We start from the raw sequence: 20584 nt of genomic DNA, 5'->3' as shown, positions 1-20584 counted from the left end.
GCATGAACAAGCATTTTGAAGTCTTTCTCCAGGAGCACTGTGTGTGAACTTCTTGGTTTTTAATCATATGAATATATTTCCTATTTTAAAAATTAGCTTAAAATTATTGGAGGAAACAGTATTTAGAGATTCTCTGACACTAAGTGCAATTATGTTGAAGCCCATATTTTTTAGAATAGTAAAAGTAACTATTGATAATTCACTATATTCATGTATGTTCTTTGGTTCTCTATTCATTAGCACATAATTAACCTTCTGGTCTTGTGTAGTTGTTTACCCAACAATAAAGAAAAGACACAAAACAGCAGTTTTCACACAGATAGCAACTTTCCAGAAAACAGTTTCTAGTAAGATTTTAGCTGATTCTTTTATGTCTTTATCTTCCTGAGATAATATTTTTCAGTCTATTTTGATATTTAGCACTTATCTACTTCATATCTCATTGTGTGAACTAGAATTTCTAGTCTTGTAAGATAATAACGATTAGTTTCCCATAGCTCTTTTCATAGAAATGCCTCTATTAATTCATCATTACTCATAATACTGGAAGCTAGGCTTCTTTTTTTGAAAAAATAAACAATGAAATGCTTCAATTTTTATCACCTGCCCTTTTGATCAATCTGTTTGCTAATGACAATTCATGAGAAGTATTATAATATCAGATTACCTAATGCTGAGACTTCCTTGTAGTCCTGGGATTAGCTCCATGTGGTTATTTTTGACTTGAAAAGAAATCTGTTTGCAAATATTTTACCTAGAATTTCTATCTGTTATTCACATGGAAGGATAGGTTGTAGTTTTATCTTTGTTTTTGGTCTTTATACCATCTTTGTCTTTTTTCATCATCAGTTCTAAGTCAATTAGCTTATTTCACTTATTTTTCTACATTTTCAAAAACCATAATATTGGACTTAACCATTCCTTGAAAGTTTGAAACGAATTATCCAATGAAATAATCTGTACCCACATTGTTTTTTTCTTGGTATTTTTTATTAGTGTGCTCAAATTTTCTTTACTTAATTATTTGTTCTTTTTTTTTTTTGTTCTAGATTTGTAGGAATTTCCAGTGTGTAAATGCCTCTGTTCTGAATTATGACTGTGATGTTCAGGCAAAGTGTCACGGACATGGGGTAGGTAATGTTGTCTTGTGGTTTGTTCATGAAAGTAGTACTGAAGAATAATTCTCAGTGAGGATTTGGTGAAAATTCTCGAGATTTCCACTTTTAGACGTTATGGAATTTGTTGATGTCGATAAATTTTTCATTCTGAAAAAGAGTAGATATGAGTTTGTATGAATTTAGTCCTTTCTCTTAGTTTCCATTTTAGAGTTGATACAGAATAACATTCGCAATTAACAAAGGTGTTACTTTGATTGTTTTAAAGGTATGTAATAGCAATAAGAATTGTCACTGTGAAAATGGCTGGGCTCCCCCACATTGTGAGTCAAAAGGATATGGAGGAAGTGTGGACAGTGGACCTACATATAATGGCAAGTAATATCGAAGAAAATTTTTTTTTGTGACTCCCAGCAGCCCAACTTATGAGTTGGGCATCCTTGTGCCTTTCCCTTTCCCTCCCTTCGCATATCAGGTATACATTTTTTTTTTTTTTTGGTGGTACCAGGGTTTTGCCCTCCAGGCTTCATGCTTTCATGCTTGCTAGGCAGGAGCTCTACCACTTGAGCCACTTCGCCAGCTTCTCATTTAACTGTTGATTCTGCCTTCTAAATTCCTTGTGAATGTTTCCTTTTTTTTTAATCCCACTTCTTTCAGTTTCTTACCTGGACTTCCATAGCAACCTTTTATCTAGGCTGCCCCTTTCCCATTGTGCTTCATATGATCTATGCTCTACATTACAGAATTCAGTTTTGGTTGTGTCAAGTCCTGCTTTTAATTATTTATTAGGATGAAGTCCACAAGTCCTTAACATGGGGCCTTAATGCTCAGAATGACAGCTTACTTTCCCAGCCTCATTTCACTGTGCCTTAGACAAGTTGTAACTTCTTTGATTTCCACTAATAGGCTACTCTCTCTTACCTTCAAACCATTTCATTTTCACGTTGTTGAAACTTAGCTAATTGCTGCTCAGGCTTCCATTTATGCCTTGTTTCCTAATGGAGTTTTCCTTGACTGCCTAAATCTAAAATCTGAACGAATCTGCCCTTCTCTTTGCTTTCTGATTACTGGTAACATGATCATGTGCTACAGCAATGCTTTTTTTTTTTTTTTTTTTGTGCTTCTTTTTGTTTCCTGAAGACTGAGCACCTGGTTTCAGGGTCTTCCTGGTGAGAAGATGCACTGTCTTTCTCTTGGAAAGGCACTAGGTGCAGTGGCAGGTTCATGTAGTAGGACTCTGCCAGGTTGTTTCCTGCAGTGGTTACAGTAGTCCTGCTTGGTCTGCGGTTTCAGTTACTTGTGGTCAGTGGTAGTCAGCAGAATCATCACAGTTGACAATCAGGGTCACCCGAGGCGGCTAATCCTCCTGACACATTGTCAGGTCAATAGCAGCCTCATCCTCTGTCATAATCCCTAGAGTGTCCCTTCACTTAATCTCAGAGTGTAGGCATTTTGTCATTTCTTATCATCACAACAAGAAAAAGAAGGGTGAAGACAGTATAGTTTTTTTTTGAGGAAAACTCATGTTTACATAACTTTTATTGCAGCATGTTATTTTGTTATCACTTTTCTACTTTATCATTACCTGTCATTATTAATCTCTTAGTGTGCCTAACTTATCAATCAAACTTTACCATAGGAATGTACATAGAAGGAAAAGCATAGTATATAGAGAGATCAGTAATATCTGTAGGTTCAGGCATCCACTTGGGGTCTTGGAATATATCCCCTGTGTATAATATAAGGCAGGCTCTGTATACCATTTTACATTCTCATTACTAGTATACTCCACAGCCTAACATTAGATATGGTCTGTCTTTTTAATTTTAGCAATTCTGGTAGATATGCAGTGCTATTTAATTGTAGTTTTAATTTGCATTTCTCTATTACTAATGATGTCAAGCATCTTTTCATGTGAATATTTGCTGTCCACATATCTTCTTTGGTGATGTATCTGTTGAGATTTTTTTTCCTTAAGTTTTTAGTTGGTTTGTTGTTTTGAGTTTTGGCAGTTCTTTATATATTATGGATACAAGTCTTTTATAAATATGTACTTTGTGTATATGTATATTTTCCAAGTTTTGATGTAGAGTTTTTAATTATTAATGTATAGTGATTGTACATTTTTTCTTTTTTTATTATTGTTGTGCTGGGGGTACATTTTGAAATTTACAAAAGTTCTTACAATATATCATAGTTGAATTCACCCCCTCCATCATTCTCCTTTACCACCCTCCCCCCACTTTTTTTTTTGGTGCCAAAATCTGGGAACAAACCAGTATTGTACATACACCTCTTCCTGATGACTAAAGATTGTACATATTAATGGGTTTCACTATGATATTTCCATGCATGCATTTATCAGGCTTCAGTCATATCTACCTTCCCCACTACCTTCTTCTGTCCTCCCCTCTCTTCCTCTTGTCCCCAACCCTCTTTCTCTTCCTTGTTAGTTCCTCTTCTACTTTCAGATCATTATCACTTTAAAAATATTTCACGTATAAGAGAAACCATTTGAGATGTATCTTTCCTTGTTTGGCTTATTTTGCTTAAAATGATATCTCAAATTATATTTGTTAATTTTGCATTGCTGTGATGAAATAGGTGACAAAAATGAATTAGAGGAGAAAGGATTTATCCTGGCTCACTATTTCAGAGGGTTCATCCATGGTTGCTTGGCCCATGCACTTGGACAGAACAAGATGGTGGTGGGAGCTTCTTCACCTCCTTGCAGACAGGAAGCAGACTGAGGGAGGAGCAGATGGGGTCCTGGTTTAACCTTCATAGGCGTACGCCCAGTGGCCTGCTTCTTTTAGCTAGGCCCTGTCTCCCAAAGTTTCCACAAACTCCTAAAATAGTGCAATCAACTGGGGACCAACATTCAAAAATGAGTCTGGGGGAGGGATCACTTCACATTTAAACCATAACACAAATAATATCCATTTTTTTTCCTGAAAATGACATGATTTCATTATTCTTTATGACTAAATGTTTCCTTATAAATATATACCACATTTTATTTATCAATAATCGATTAATGGGAACCTAAGTTGATTCCATAGCTTAACTGTTGTGAATAGTGCTCCAGCAAACATGGGTCATAGGTATGCAGGTATCTCCAGTATATGCTGACTTACATTCTTGTTTTTTTTTTTTGGTGGTGATACTGGGATTTGAACTCAGGGCCTCATGTGCTTGCTAGGCAGGTGCTCTACCACTTGAGCCATGCCCCCAGCCCTTGACTTAACATTTTTTTCAGGTGTATACCTAGGAGTTGTAGAGTTAGATCATATGGTGGTTCTATTTTTAGTTTTTTGAAGAACCTCTATACTGATTTCCATAGTGGCTATATTAATATACATTCCCACCAGCAGTGTATAGGGTTCATTTGCTGCTTTTGGTTTCTTGATAATAGCCATTCTAAGTGGGGTAAGATAGAACCTCAGTGTAAGTTTTGATTTACCTCTTCCTAATGACCAAAGATATGGCAACATCTTTTCATGCATGTATTGCTCATTAGTAATTCCTTTCTTGAAAAGTGCATATTTGGTTTATCTGTCCGTTTATAGATTGGATTGTTCATTGTTTAGGTGTTTAAAATTTTGAGTTCTTTATATATACACTCAATATTTAATCTCCTGTCAGATGTATAGGTGACAAAGATTTTTCTCCCATTTCTATAGGTTGGATCTTCACTATGTTGTTTCCTTTGCTATACAGAAGCTTTTTAATTTGATGTAATCCCAATTATCAATTCTTTTTTTTAAATCATTTTTACATTTACTCACATGTGTATACGTTGTTTGGGCCACCTCCCCTCTCCTTATCCCCCCTACCATTATTAATTCTTGCCACTATTTCCTGAGCTACTGGAGTCCTATTCAGGAAATCTCTGCCTATAACAATATCTTGAAGTGTTTCCCTTATGTTTTCTCTAACATTTTAAGTTTCAGGTTAACATTAAGATCTTTTATCCAATATGAATTTTTTTGTACAGACAGAGGTCTAGTCTCAATGTTGTACATATAGATATCCAGTCCATTACTATTTGTTGAAGATGTTATCCTTTCTCCAACATATGTTTTTTGTTTCTTAGTCAAGACTGTTGGCTATAGCTGAATAGGTTTATTTCTGGGTCCTGTATTTTATCATGTTTGTCTATGTGTCCATTTTTATGCCAGTGCCATGGCGTTCAAAAATGACCATGTCTTTGAAGTATATTCTGAATTTGGGTATTATATTTTCTCCAGCTTTGCTCTTTTTGTGAAGGATTATTTTGGTTCCTCAGGTGTTTTGTGTTTCTGAATGAAGTGGATGTCCACTTCTCCCAGCATTGTTTGTTAAAAAGACTTGTCTTTTTTCTAACTTATGTTTTTGGCTCCTTTGTCAACAATCAGTTGGTTATAGATGTGTGGATTTATTTTGGGTCTGTTCTATACCTGGGTATATGTGTCTCTTTCTATGTCAGTACCAATGTGGTTTTGTAACTCTGTGTATATTTTGAAATCCGGTATTGTTATAGCACTAGCATTGCTCTTTTTTGCTCAGGATTGCTTTGGCTGTTCAGGGTCTTTTGTGTTTTCCTATGAATTCTACCATTTTTTAAATAGTTCTGTGAATAATGCAGTTGTTATTTTGATGGGAATTACATTGACTCTGTAGATGGCTCTTGGCAGTATTAATTCTTCTTAGTTATGAACATGGAAGAACTTTACATTTGCTAGTGTCTTCTTAATTTCTTTTCTCCAGTGTTTTATCATTTTCATTGTACAGATCTTTGGGGTTTTCCGTGTAAGGAATCATATTATCTACAACAGAGATAATTTAACTTCCTCTTTTTTCTATTCGTATTCTTTTTATTATCTCTTACCTGATTGCTCTGGTTAAAATTTTAAATACTACATTGAATAAGAGAGATGAGAGTAGGCACCCTTGCCTTCTTCCTGATTCCAGAGGAAATGCTTTCAATTTTTCCACATTCAGTATAGTATTGGTTATGAATTTGTCTTACATAGCCTTTATTATGCTGAAATATGATCATTTTATACCTAGCTTATTCAGTGTTTTATCATGAAGAGATGTTGAGTTTTATCTAAGGCTTTTTCTATGCTTCTGTTAGACGATGATCTAGCTTGTATCCTTTATTCTATTTATATGCTGTATTATGCTTACTGATTTGTATATGTTGAATCATCCTTGTATTCCTGGAATGAAACCACCTTGATTATGGTGTATGAACTTTATAGTATGCTATTGAATTAGATTTGTAAGTATTTTATTAAAATTTTTATGTCTGTTTCTCATCAAGGATATTGATCTATGGTTTTCTTTTTGTGTTGTATCCTTATCAGGTTTTGATATCAGGGTAATACTGGCTTTGTAGAAAGCATTCATTCCCTTCCTATTTTATGGAATAGTTTGAGGAGCATTGGTGTTAATTCTTCTTTAACAGTCATAATTCTTTGAAATTCAGCTGTGAATCTGTCCGATCCTGGTTGTTTTTTTTTAATTGAAAGACTTTTTATTATAGTTTCAATTTCATTGTTCATTATTTATCTATTTAGATTTAAAAATTATCATTGTGTCAATTTTGGAAGGTCATAGGTGTCTGTCTAGTTTCAGTTTTAATATCCCTCTTTTTGTCTCTGATTTTATTAATTTGGGTCTTCTCTTTCTATTTCTTTTGGTTAATTTGATAAATAGTTTGTCAGTTTTATCTTTTCAAAGAATCAACTTTCTGTTTAACCAGTCCTTTGTATTATTCTCTTAGACTCTATTTCATTTATTTCCAGTCGAAATTTATTCTTTCTTTCTGTTTACTAATTTGGGGTTTGGTTTGTTCTTCTTTTTCTAAGATCTTGAGATGAATCATCATATATTTGAGACATATTTATTATATTTTTTAAAGTAGACATTCGTTGCTATAAATGTTCCTTTTAGAATTGCTTTAGCTATATTCCAGTTTCTGGTACATTTCCATTTTCATTTGACTTTAGGAATTTTTAATTTTCCCTGACTTCTTCAATGGTCCACTGTTCATTTAAAAGTATATTGTTCAATCTGTATGTGTTTGTATAATTTCTGTAGTTTCTCATGCTGTTGATTTCTAGTTTTGTTCTGTTAAAATACAAGAACTTACTTAGGTTTTTACTCTTTTTAATCCTTTTATAACCTAAAATATGATGTATTTTGGAAAAAGTTCAATGTGTCAATGAAAAAGAATGTTTATTCTGCCACTGTTGGATGGAATATTCTGTACCTGTCTGTTAAGTCCATTTAATCAATAGTATAATTTAACTCTGGTGTTTTTTTGTTGCCTTTTTTTTTTCCCCTTCTTTTTTTGGTCTGGAAAATCTATCTGTTGGTGAGATTGGGGTATTGGTTGTTTCTTACCTTTATTAACATACTGACCTTCTTTGTCTCTTCTGTTTAATTTGGCTTGATGTCTTTTCTCCACCTCCCCTTCAACATAGGACAATTACTACTCCTGCCTGCTTTCAGAGTCCATTTGCTATAATATCATTTTATAACCTCCACTTTCAGTCTGTATAGGTTTTTGCTGGAGAGGTGAGTTTCTTGTAGACAGAAAAACTATTGGATCTTGATTTTTAATCCAGTCAACCAATTTTTGTCTTTGAATTGGAGAATTAAGTCTGTTTATATGTAGAGTTATTATGGAAAGGTATGTATTTGTTCCTTTCATTTTGTTGTTTTCTTCTTCTGGTTTGTTTTCAATAATCTATGCTCATTTCTTTGTCCCTTATTCTGTTTAGAGGTTTGATGGTTTACTGAACTAATCATGTTTGAGTCTTTCCTAATTCTTATTTGCTTGTCTGTTATTCTAGTGAGATTTATTCTGTCTTTTTTTTTTTTTGGCAGGAGTGGGGTTTGAACTCAGGGCCTCCTGCTTGCTAGGCAGGTGTTCTATTACTTGAGCCTGTCCACCCAAGATTTATTGTTTTCTTGCGTCCATGATTGTGTTTCTTCCTCTTCTGTGTGTAGGATTATTTTAAGTATAATTTTGTAATGCAGGATTAGTCACCATGAATTCCATCAGTTTATGCTAATCTTGGAAGGTCTTTAATTCTGAAGGATAACTTTGCTGGATATAGTAATCTAAGTTAATAGTTATTTTTTTTTAGGACTTCAAATACAACAGTCCATGCCATCCTGGCTGTTAGAGAAATCTGCTGTTATTTTGATGGGTTTGTCTTTGTCAGCAACTTGGCACTATTCTATTGCAACTTTAAATATTCTTTCTTTGTTCTGTACTTTTAGAAGTTTAACTATAATATGTGGAGAGGTTTTTTTCTGGTCATATTTATTTAGGGTTCTAAATGCCTCCTCTTTTCTACCTGGATGTCCATATCTTTCCCAAGTTTTGTGAAAACTTGTTCTTTCACTGAATAGATTTTCTGTGCCTTTAGCCTGTACTTCTATGCCTTTGTCTAGAACTGTTAGTTCACATGTGCATACAATGTTTGGGTCATTTCTCCCCCATTCCCCCACCCCTCCCTTGCCCCCTCACCCCCTCGCTACCCGGCAGAAACTATTTTGCCCTTATCTCTAATTTTGTTGAAGAGAGAGTATAAGCAATAATAGGAAGTAACAGGGGTTTTTGCTAGTTGAGATGAGGATAGCTATACAGGGAGATGACTTGCATTGATTTCCTGTGCATGTGTGTTACCTTCTAGGTTAATTCTTCTTGATCTAACCTTTTCTCTAGTTCCTGATCCCCTTCTCCTATTGGCCTCAGTTGCTTTAAAGTATCTGCTTTAGTTTCTCTGCATTGAGGGCAACAAATGCTATCTAGTTTTTTGGGTGTCTTACCTATCCTTATATCTCCCTTGTGTGGTCTCGCTTTTATCTTGTGATCAAAGTCCAATTCCCTTGTGTTTGCCTTTGATCTAATGTCTGCATATGAGGGAGAACATATGATTTTTGGTCTTTTGGGCCAGGCTAACCTCACTCAGAATGATTAGAACTATTAGTCTTAAGTTTGGTATCTTAATCATGTCCTAGAGGTCTTGTATGTTCTCTATTCATAGTTTCTGTTTTTTCTTTATTGTTATCTGAATGTGATAATTCATCAACCTTGTCTTCAAGGTCTAATATTCTTTCTTCTGCTTGATCTAGTCTATTTATGAGGCTTCCACTGAGTGCTTTAGTTTACTTATTGAGCTTTTCATTTTCAAGACTTCTGTTTGGTTCCTTTCAGAATCTTTTTATCTTTTTTGAGTTGCTTTTTCATATTCTACATTGTCTTTCTTAATTATTTAGCCATTTATTTCTCATTGAAGTCCTTGATAATTTTTGTTGCTTTGTTTTGATTTTTTGCTGTACTGGCCTCACACTTGTTAGCCAGGTACTCTACCACTTGAGCCATTCCATCAGCCCCCTTGATAATTTTTAATATCAATCTTTTGAATTTTTTTGTCTGGCATTTCATCTGGGCATTCAGGTTGTTTCTAAATTTTTGATATGCACTGTAAACATTTTAGTATACATATATAGGCATATGAATTTTTCTAGTTGAAAGGTAAATTGTTTATAATAAATTATTAGATTGTAGGATGTACTCCTTTTTAGGATTCTTAGGAAAAGTTTTAAATGAATGATACTTTCCTTGCCACCATCAGTGTGAAGATACTAATTTCAACATAATTTTTCCGGTGTTGCATGCCCTTATATTTTTCTAGTCATTAGTAAGTATTAAATGGTATATCAAGCTTGCTTTGATTTTTTTTTTTGTATTTTGATTTTTAATTGGGATAAACGTTTCATATCGTTTTATGCAACTTGTAACAAATTTATGATTCTTTTACAAACTTAGAGTTATGTGGAAAGTTTCAGTATTTACCTTTTTTTTTTCATAACTACTATATTGTTTCTTTAAAGAACACAGAATAGATAAATAAATGAAAAAATATTTTTCAGTGTTAGTATTGAACCCAGGTTCTTATGCATGCTAGGTGAGCACTCTATCACTCTATATCCCAGCCCTAATTAATAAAAATTTAAACTTACCATAAGAGTTAAAATTCAGAAACCACTAAAAATAACATTAATAAACTCACCTATACAAAAGTAGCAAATAAACTTCTATATGTAGAAATGCATAGTACCATCTTATTCCGCAGACTCAGCAAATCACTCTAAATATAAAGAGCTTTAAGAAACAGAGGAGAACCAAAAGTCCAATAGGAAATAGTGAATGTACTAAGCATAAAAAAGAAACAACAGTGTTTTCCCAAATATGGAAAAAATGCTCAACTCACATTATTAAAATTGCAATTTAAAATTATATAAGGTAATTTTTCTCCTTCCATGTTGGCAAAAATCCAGAATTTTGGCTTTGTGGGTTAGGCTGTGGGGAATTCTTGTACATTGCTTATGGGGATACTAAACTGTAATCATAACTATGGTTATGCTTTGGGGAAATTATTCTGTAGTTATACCTTCACCCATATGAAAGCATGACATATATTACTCATTACATATATTATATATTAATCAAGAGTACTCATTATGGCATTGTTTTGCAATAATGAAAGGCTGAACAAATCAAGTTATCTATCAGTAGGGTACTGGGTAAACAAACTATGGAACATCCTTACCATGGGGTTTGTATAGCTGTGTAGGAAGTGAGGAAGCCCTCTGTGTATGGTTTGGAAAGACACATGGAAAGTGAAAAAACTGATGAGCTAACTAGCATTTATTGTATACTACCTTTTGTGTAGTAAAGGGTTGACTACAACAACTTTTTATCTTTGCTTTTGTATTTGTGTGAAGAAAAATTGTAAGATTAAATAAGAAATGTAAAATGTGCATGATCACTTAATATGTTCTGGGTAGGATGAATTAGCACCTAATCAAATGACCATTGGTATCAATTTCATTTCTCTAGAGAGGAGCACTGCACTGAGGGATGGACTTCTGGTGCTTTTCTTTCTCGTTGTTCCCCTTATTGCATTGGCTACTTTTCTCTTCATCAAGAGAGATGAACTCCGGAAAAGCTTCTTCAGAAAGAAGAGATCACAAACATATGAGTACTTAGACTTTTCTTGTTAATCTGCATTAAATAATTTAAAGTAATTATTGATGGTAGTCAGATCATAGAGGTTATAAATGGTGTTCTGTGATAACCTCTTTATTCTTTTGATGTTACAAACATGGGTTAAAAGGTGGTAATGAACTGGGTGTGGTGGCACATCTATTATTCCACCACTTGGGAGGTTGAGGTAAGCAGATCATTAATTCAAAGTCAGCCTGGGCTACATAGTGATATCTTGTCTCAAAAAAAAGGTATTGGTGGCTGAGCTATCTCTGAGATAAACCATATAAATGTTGAAAAGTTTTCTTCTGTTTATTTCAGTTCTCATAGAGGAAGAATTTTTCAATTCTCAGTCTTGAAAACAGATTTCAAGAAATCCAGTGAAGAAAAGTTAAGGTTGTCATAATTTAGACACCTGATATTTCTAGACTGTATGTTAGACTTTCAAAAAGTCCTCTCTAAATGGTCATTTCTAATACATTACATCAAAATGTAGCTATAGATGCATGGACATGGTAATCCAATTTGAGTTCAAATTCTGTATTAGACATTTGCTGGAACTATGAACCAAAACTGTAAATAAAGCTTTCTGAGTCTTGGTTTGATTCCTATTAAATGGGAATAATAATATTACCTATTTTGTAGAGTTGATTTAAAGATTAAATGAGGAATTACTAAGAAATAAAATCCCACACAATACACATGCAGGCATATCCTAAATTACTTTGTAACTAGTGATTACTGTTATGACAACCACTTCCAAATATTTGTAGCTAGCCTTGATTTCTCATCTTTGCTTTTTGCCCTATTTCTCACATACTACACGATTGTCCCAGAGTGTACTGATGTTGTCTTTGATTTTTAATGAATTCTAGAACAGATTTATCTTCCTATCCTTTCTCTTACTTCCTATCATACTTCCAACTGAACAGTCTATGCAGAGAACCCTCCAATCTGCATTTAAGCATGAGCTCTCCTCCTGCTCATCACCACTGCCACTGACAACAGTGTTATTTTGTCTTAGGGAAAATCAAAGGTATGTATGATGTGTAATGTAGAGATGGTTTAATGTTAATTAACACAAAATATTCATATCTTTTAGGTCAGATGGCAAAAATCCAGCCAGTGTTTCTAGACAGCCAGTGAGTGCTCCTCGCCATGTTTCTCCAATGGCTCCTTCTAGAGAAGCTGTAAGTTTGAAGTTAAAAATTCTTTACTGTGTTAAAGTACTGAATGTTTAAATATTTTAAAAAGGAGCTGGGGATATATCTCAGTGATAGAGTGCTTGCCTAGCATGCATGAGGTGCTGGGTTTCATCCCCAGCACCGTAGAAAAATAAATAAAAAATGGTTATAAAGGCTGGTGGAGTGGATCAAGTGGTAGAGCACCTGCTTATTAAGCGTGAGGACCTGTGCAAACCTCTAAGTTTGATTCCCAGCACTGAAAAAGCAAGCAACAAAAAACAGCTGGTCACTTTAAACTGGGCATGGTGGCTCAAGCCTGTAATCCAAGCTACTTGGAAAGCAGAGATTGGAAGGATTACAGTTTGAGACTAACCTGGATAAGTCTCCATTGATCAAGACTCCATCTTAAGCAATGGCTGGCCACAGTAGCATGCACCTGTCATTCCAGCTACATGGGGAAGCACAAAAAGGGGGATCACGGGCCAAGGTGCCTGGGCATAAAGTGAGACTCTATCTCAAAAACAGCCAACACCAGAAGGGCTGGAGGTGTGGCTCAAGGGGTATAGTGCCTGCCTAGCAAGTGGGAGGCCCTGAGATCAAACCCCACAACCATCAAATAAAAAAGGTTACATAGATATGAATGTGAACAAAGATACTTCTTAGGAATTTGAAAATATTCTAGGGAGTCCCTGAGTTAATGGAGCACCAGCAGAGTTTATGACTCAGAGGACATGGGAAAAAAATGTCTGGACATTCAGAATGTCTTGCCTTGAAATAAAGATTGAGAAATGATGTAGGACGTTGGCTATTGCTATGTGTTCTGCCTGTTTTCAATATCTGGCTTCCCATGGGCATGTTACCAAAGACCTGGTGCTGAGCTCCTGGACAGGCCTTATCATCCCTGTGTGGGACCCCTCATCATGTTCTCACGAATGCCTCACAGTTACTGAGATAAGGGTGTCCTTTTACGGATAAGCATATATTGTTAAGCAACATATAATGTTATTTGAGGTGCTTTGAAACCTTTTGGAGTGCTTTATTTGAAATTTTACACATGTATCTGCTTTCCCCCACAATACTTTGTAGTTGATCCCTTTTGCACGTGGTCGTGTATCATTCATCCTCACTGTTGATGTGCTCCATGAGTACTGCACAATTCTACAGTTTATTTTCTGAGTACCAGATTGCAGTTTCTCAGTACTACTAAGGAGGCTGGGGTGGTCATTTTGTAGATTTCACCTTGTATCTGTGTGTTCTGTGACTGTGCCAGTAGTATCCACACGTGGCTATTTAAATTTCATATTAAATTATGTAATATTAAGAATTCTAGGTCAGGCACGGTGGCTTACGCCTATAATCTAGCTACTTGAGAAGCAGAGATTGGGAGGATCGTGATTTGAGGCCAACCCCTGGCAAAAAATTTCAAAAGACACTAACTCAGTCAATACCTGGGCATGGAGGTATGTGCCTATCATCCCAGCTACGTGGGAAAGCACAAATAGTAGGGTTGCAGTCCAGACCAGCTCCCAGCATAAAGCAAGACCCTATCTAAAAAAATAACCAACACAAAAAGAACTGGGGCGTGTGGCTCTAGTGGTAGAGCACCTGCCTTGCAGTTGTGAGGTCCTGAGTTCAAATCCCAGTACAGAGAACATTTCCATCATTGGAGAAAATGCCATTGGAGAGTGTTGGTCTAAGGTAGTACGAGTTAAATTGTGGGGCAGAAGGATATGTGAATCTTTTCTGGAAATGACCTAATTGCTTTTCAAAAAGGTTGTACCATTGGATGATTGTATCATTAGTGGCATATGAGCGTTGCTCATCTTTGCCAATACTTGGTATTTCAGACTTTCAGATTCTTTCCAGTTACACAGAAGTGAAGTGGTTAGATACCCATCTTCATGTTTTTATACCTCTATACACAGAATCTTTCTATTCCACTCTCTTTCCTTTGTCAAAAGGAAACAAAAATTGTTAATACTTTCTTCCCCCTTCCATCACCTTAGTAGTCCCCCATTTACTTTCATGATGTTTTGTTTGGTTTTGTTTCCCCCCAGCATCTACAAATGAGAGAATATATGCAATACCTGTTTTTGTGGGACGGGCTTAGTTCACTTAATGTGATGATCTCTAGTTTGATCCATTTTCGAGCAAATGACATGATTTCATTCTTCCTAAGGGCTGAGTAAAAACTCCATGGTGCATATATACCACATTTTCTTTATCCATTTATCTGTTCATGGACACGTAGGCTGATCCATAATTTAGCTATTCTGAATAGTGCCATGATAACTTTATGTCTTTGATTCTTTTGGGAATATATCCAGGGTGGTGTGGCTGAATCATATTGTCATTCTAATTTTTTGAGGAACCTCCTTACTGATTTCCAAAATGGCTGTCAAAATTTACTTCCCACCAGCAGTGAATAAGAGTTCCTTTTCCTCCAAATTCTTGCCAGAATTTTTATTTGTTTTCTTGATGATAGCCATTCTGACCCAGGTGAGATGGAATCTCAATGTAGTTTTGCATTTTCCTGGTAGCTAAAGATGTTGAACATTTCTTCATGTATTACCCATTTGTACTTTTTCATTTGAAAGGTATTCACTTCATTTACTTATTTATTGGTTGCATTGTTTTTTTATTTTAGTGTTTAATTTTCTGAGTTCTTTATATATTCTGGATATAAATCCCACACCAGATGAGTATCTGGAAAAGGTTTTCTCCCATTCTGTAGGCTGATCTTCACTGTGTTGTTTCTTCTGTTGTGTAGAAACTTTTTAATTTGATACAATCCCATTTGTCAGTTCTTATTCTTATTTCTTGAGCTATTCAGAAAGTCCTTGCCTATGCTATATCTTGAAGTGTTTTCCTCTAGTAGTTTTGAAGATTCAGGTCTTACATTAAGGTCTTTGACATATTTTATGTTGATTTTTATACAGGGTAAAAGAAAGAGATCTAACTGGGTACTGCTGGTGGCTCATGCCTGTAATCCTAGCTACCTGGGAGGCTGAGGTCAGGAAGATCATGGTTTGTGGCCAGCCCGAGCAAAGAGTTTACAAAATCCCATCTCCAAAAAATAACCAGAGCAAAAAGGACTAGAGGTGTGGTGCAAGTGGTAGAGTGCCTGCTTTGCAAGCACAAGGCACTGAGTTCAAACTCTAGTCCTACCAAAAGAAAACAAAAACAAAAAACCAGAGATCTAGTTTCATTCTTCTATGTGTGGGTGTTCAGTTTTCCCTTCTCCACTTATTAAAGAGGCTGTCCTTTTTTCCCAATGTATAATTTTGGCACTTTTGTAAAGAATCGGATGATAGGACCTCCTTGAGCTTATTTCTGGTTCTTCAGTTCTGTTGGTCTTTGTGTCTGTTTTGGTGCCAGTACCACGACATTTTTGTGACCATGGCTCTGTAGTATAATTTGAAATCAGGTATTGTGATATCACCAACAGTGCTCTTTTTGCTCAAGGTTGCTTTGGCTGTTTGGGGTCTTTCTCCTTTCCATATGAATTTTAGGACTAGTTTTTCTGTTTCTGTGAAGAATGTCTTTGGGATTGTATTGAATTTTTATATCAGTGTTGGTAGTATGCCCATTTTAACAGTTTTATTCTGCCAATGCATGATCATGGGTAGTCTTTGCATCTTCTAGTATCTTCTAAATTTTCTTTCTTCAGTTTTAAGGTTTTCATTGTAGAGGTCTTTAACATCGTTTGTCAAGTTTATTCCTAGGATTGGAGAACATCATTCCGAGTGAGGTTAGCCTGGCCCAAAAGACCAAAAATCGTATGTTCTCCCTCATATGTGGACATTAGATCAAGGGCAAACACAACAAGGTGATTGAACTTTGATCACAAGATAAAAGCGAGACCACACAAGGGAGATATGAGGATAGGTAAGACACCTAAAAAATTAGCTAGCATTTGTTGCCCTCAATGCAGAGAAACTAAAGCAGATACCTTAAAAGCAACTGAGGCCAATAGGAGAAGGGGACCAGGAACTAGAGAAAAGGTGAGATCAAAAAGAATTAACCTAGAAGGTAACACACACACACAGGAAATTAGTGTGAGTCAACTCCCTGTATAGCTATCCTTATCTCAACCAGCAAAAACCCTTGTTCCTTCCTATTATGGCTTATACTCTCTCTTCAACAAAATTAGAAATAAGGGCAAAATAGTTTCTGCTGGGTATTGAGGGGGTAGGGGGGAGAGGGAGGGGATGGGGTGAGGGGGGACGAATGACCCAAGGATTGTATGCACTTATGAATAATAAAAAAAAGTTTATTCCTAGGTATATATTTTTTGAGGCCATTGTAAATGAGATTGTTTTTCTAACTTCTTTTTTCAGCAAGTTCATTGTTGACATATAAAAAAGCTACTGTTTTTGTATGTGATTTTGTATCCTATTACTTTGCTGAAAGTGTCTTCTAGTAGAGTGTTTAGGGTGTTTTAAGTATAGCATCATGTCTTCTGTTAACAGGAATAATTTGATTTCTTCTTTTCCTCCTTATTTCCTCTTTATTTCTTTCTCTTGGCTTATTGCTGTGGCTGAGAGTTCAAGCACTATATTGAATAAGAAGTGCTGAGAGTTGGGCCACTTTTGTCTTGTGCCTGATTTTAGAGAAAATGTTTTCAGTTTTCCTCCATTCTGTATAATGTTTGCTACAGGCCTATCATATATATCCTTTACTATGCTTACATATCAACCTTCTAGTCCTAGTTTCTTCATGGATTTTATTGTGAAGAGATAGTAGATTTTATCAAAGGCCTTTTTGCATCTATTGAAATGATTATGTGAGTCTCATCTTTACTTCTGTTTATATACTGTATTATGTTTATTTGCATATGTTGAAAACATCCTTGCATTCCTCGAAGGAAGCCAATTTGATCATGATGTGTGATCTTTTCAATGTGATGTTGAATTTGGTTGGTTTGCAAGTGTTCTATTGAGGAGTTTTGCACTTAGGTTCACCAAGAAAATTGGTGTATAGTTTTCCTTTTCTGTTGTGTCCTTATCCAGTTTGGTAGAAGGGTAATAATGGCTTTACAGAATGAATTTGGAAGTGTGGCTCCCATTTCTTTTATGTGGAATAGTTTTGGGAGCATTGGTGTTAGTTCTTTAAAGGTCTGGTAGAATTCAGCAGTACATTTACCCACTCCTGGGCTTTTCTTTGTTGGGATGTTTTTTAAATTACTGTTTCAATATCACTGATTTTTATTAATCTAAGTTATTTATGTCTTCTTGGTTCATTTTTGGCAGTTAATATGTGTGTAGAAATTAATCCACTTCCTTTAGATTTTCCAATGTACTGGAGTAAGTTTTCAAAATATTCTCTAGTGACCCTCTGGATTTCAGTAGCATCTGTTGTAATGTTACCCTTTCATCTCTAATTTTATTGAGTTTTCTGTTTATTTATTTTGGTTAGTTTGGCTAAGGGCTTGTCAATCGTATTTATTCTTGCAAAGAACCAGCTCTTTGTTTCATTGATTCTTTGTATTACTCTTTTAGTCTCCATTTTGTTAATTTCAACTCTGATCTTTGTTACTTCTTTCCTTCCACTGTTATGGGGTTTGGCTTGTTTTTGTTTTTCTAAGACCTTAAAGTACATTTCAGTTTATTTATTTGAAATTTTATTTGTAATGTAGGCATTTATAGCTATAAACTATCTCTTAGAACTGTTTTCATTGTATTCCATAGATTCTGGTATATTGGATTTTCATTTTCTAGAATGCTTCTAGGATTTTTTTCATTTCTCCCTTTATTTTTTCTTTTTTATTATATTATTGTTGTACTGGGTCCCCTTAATTTTTTGATGACTTACTGATCATGCAAAAGGTCCATCTTCATAACCTGATATTCTGTGTTCTACTTGATCCAGTCTATTGGTAAGACTTTCTTTTTTTTTTTAAATTTTATTATTCATATGTGCATACAAGGCTTGGGTCATTTCTCTCCCCTGCCCCCACCCTCTCCCTTACCACCCACTCTGCCCCCTCCCTCTTCCCCCCCCTCAATACCCAGCAGAAACTATTTTGCCCTTATTTCTAATTTTGTTGTAGAGAGAGTATAAGCAATAATAGGAAGGAACAAGGGTTTTTGCTGGTTGAGATAAGGATAGCTATACAGGGAGTTGACTCACATTAATTTCCTGTGTGTGTGTGTTACCTTCTAGATGAATTCTTTTTGATCTCACTTTTTCTCTAGTTCCTGGTCTCCATTTCCTATTGGCCTCAGTTGCTTTTAAGGTATCTGCTTTAGTTTCTCTGCGTTAAGGGCAACAAATGACAGCTAATTTTCTAGGTGTCTTACCTATCCTCACCCCTCCCTTGTGTGCTCTCGCTTTTATCATGTGCTCAAAGTCCAGTCCCCTTGTTGTGTTTGCCCTTGATCTAATGTCCACATATGAGGGAGAACATATGATTTTTGGTCTTTTGGGCCAGACTAACCTCACTCGGAATGATGTTCTCCAATTCCATCCATTTACCAGCTAATGATAACATTTTGTTCTTCTTCATGGCTGCATAAAATTCCATTGTGTATAGATACCACATTTTCTTAATCCATTCGTCAGTGGTGGGGCATCTTGGCTGTTTCCCTAACTTGGCTATTGTGAATAGTGCTGCAATAAACATGGGTGTGCAGGTGCCTCTGGAGTAACCTGTGTCACAGTCTTTTGGGTATATCCCCTAGAGTGGTATTGCTGGATCAAATGGTAGATCAATGTTTAGTGTTTTAAGTAGCCTCCAAATTTTTTTCCACAGTGGTTGTACTAGTTTACATTCCCACCAACAGTGTAAGAGGGTTCCTTTTTCCCCGCATCCTCGCCAACACCTGTTGTTGGTGGTGTTGCTAATGATGGCTATTCTAACAGGGATGAGGTGGAATCTTAGTGTGGTTTTAATTTGTATTTCCTTTAATGCTAGAGATGGTGAGCATTTTTTCATGTGTTTTTTGGCCATTTGAATTTCTTCTTTTAAGAAAGTTCTGTTTAGTTCACTTGCCCATTTCTTTATCGGTTCATTAGTTTTGGGAGAATTTAGTTTTTTGAGTTCTCTATATATTCTGGTTATCAGTCCTTTGTCTTGATATGTAGTTGGCAGATATTTTCTCCCACTCTATGGGTGTTCTCTTCAGTTTAGAGACCATTTCTTTTGATGAACAGAAGCTTTTTAGCTTTATGAGGTCCCATTTATCTATGCTTTCTCTTAGTTGCTGTGCTGCTGGGGTTTCGTTGAGAAAGTTCTTACCTATACCTACTAACTTCTGAGTATTTCCTACTGTTTCCTGTATCAACTTTAGAGTTTGTGGTCTGATATTAAGATCCTTGATCCATTTTGAGTTAATATTGGTATAGGGTGATATATATGGATTAGTTTCAGTTTTTTGCAGACTGCTAACCAGTTTTCCCAGCAGTTTTTGTTGAAGAGGCTATTTCTCCATCATATATTTTTAGCTCCTTTGTCAAAGACAAGTTGGTTATAGTTGTGTGGCTTCATATCTGGGTCCTCTATTCTGTTTCTGCTTTTGTGCCAGTACCATGCTGTTTTTACTGTTATGGCTTTGTAATATAGTTTGAAGTCAGGTATCGTGATACCTCCAGCATTGTTCTTTTGACTGAGTATTGCCTTGGCTATTGGTGGCCTCTTGTTTTTCCATATAAATTTAATGGTAGATTTTTCAATCTCTTTAATGAATGTCATTGGAATTTTGATGGGAATTGCATTAAACATGTAGATTACTTTTGGGAGTATCGACATTTTTACTATGTTGATTCTACCAATCCATGAGCATGGGAGATCTCTCCACTTTCTGTAGTCTTCCTCAATCTCTTTCTTCAGAAGTGTATAGTTTTCCTTGTAGAGGTCTTTCACATCTTTTGTTAGGTTTACACCTAGGTATTTGATTTTTTTTGAGGCTAGTGTAAATGGAATTGTTCTCATACATTCTTTTTCAGTTTGCTCATTGTTAGTGTATAGAAATGCTAATGATTTTTCTATGTTGATTTTATATCCTGCTACCTTGCTATAGCTATTGATGATGTCTAGAAGCTTCTGAGTAGTTTTTTGGGTTTTTAAGGTATAGGATCATTTCATATGCAAATAGGGATATTTTGACAGTTTCTTTACCTATTTGTATTCCTTTAATTCCTTCTTCTTGCCTAATTGCTGTGGCTAGGAATTCCAGTACTGTGTTGAATAGGAGTGGGGATAGTGGGCATCCTTGTCTGGTTCCTGATTT

At 35.5% G+C, this 20584-nt stretch overlaps 1 protein-coding gene across 2 annotated transcripts in view; it reads left to right on the top strand.

Annotated features, from left to right (window-relative positions):
• Adam9 (ADAM metallopeptidase domain 9) overlaps positions 1-20584 on the top strand; it is a 120866-nt gene that overhangs the window by 87373 nt on the left and 12909 nt on the right. For both annotated transcript variants that reach the window (XM_074054618.1, XM_074054617.1), the window contains 4 exons: positions 1050-1130; positions 1384-1489; positions 11023-11164; positions 12272-12359. In XM_074054618.1, coding sequence (XP_073910719.1) covers positions 1050-1130; positions 1384-1489; positions 11023-11164; positions 12272-12359 — 417 coding nt within the window. The remainder of the gene's footprint in view (positions 1-1049; positions 1131-1383; positions 1490-11022; positions 11165-12271; positions 12360-20584) is intronic.

The sequence above is a fragment of the Castor canadensis genome, chromosome 14 (genome assembly GCF_047511655.1).
Source record: "Castor canadensis chromosome 14, mCasCan1.hap1v2, whole genome shotgun sequence".
Classification (NCBI taxonomy): Eukaryota; Metazoa; Chordata; class Mammalia; order Rodentia; family Castoridae; genus Castor; species Castor canadensis.
This window is presented reverse-complemented; position numbering and strand designations above follow the sequence as displayed.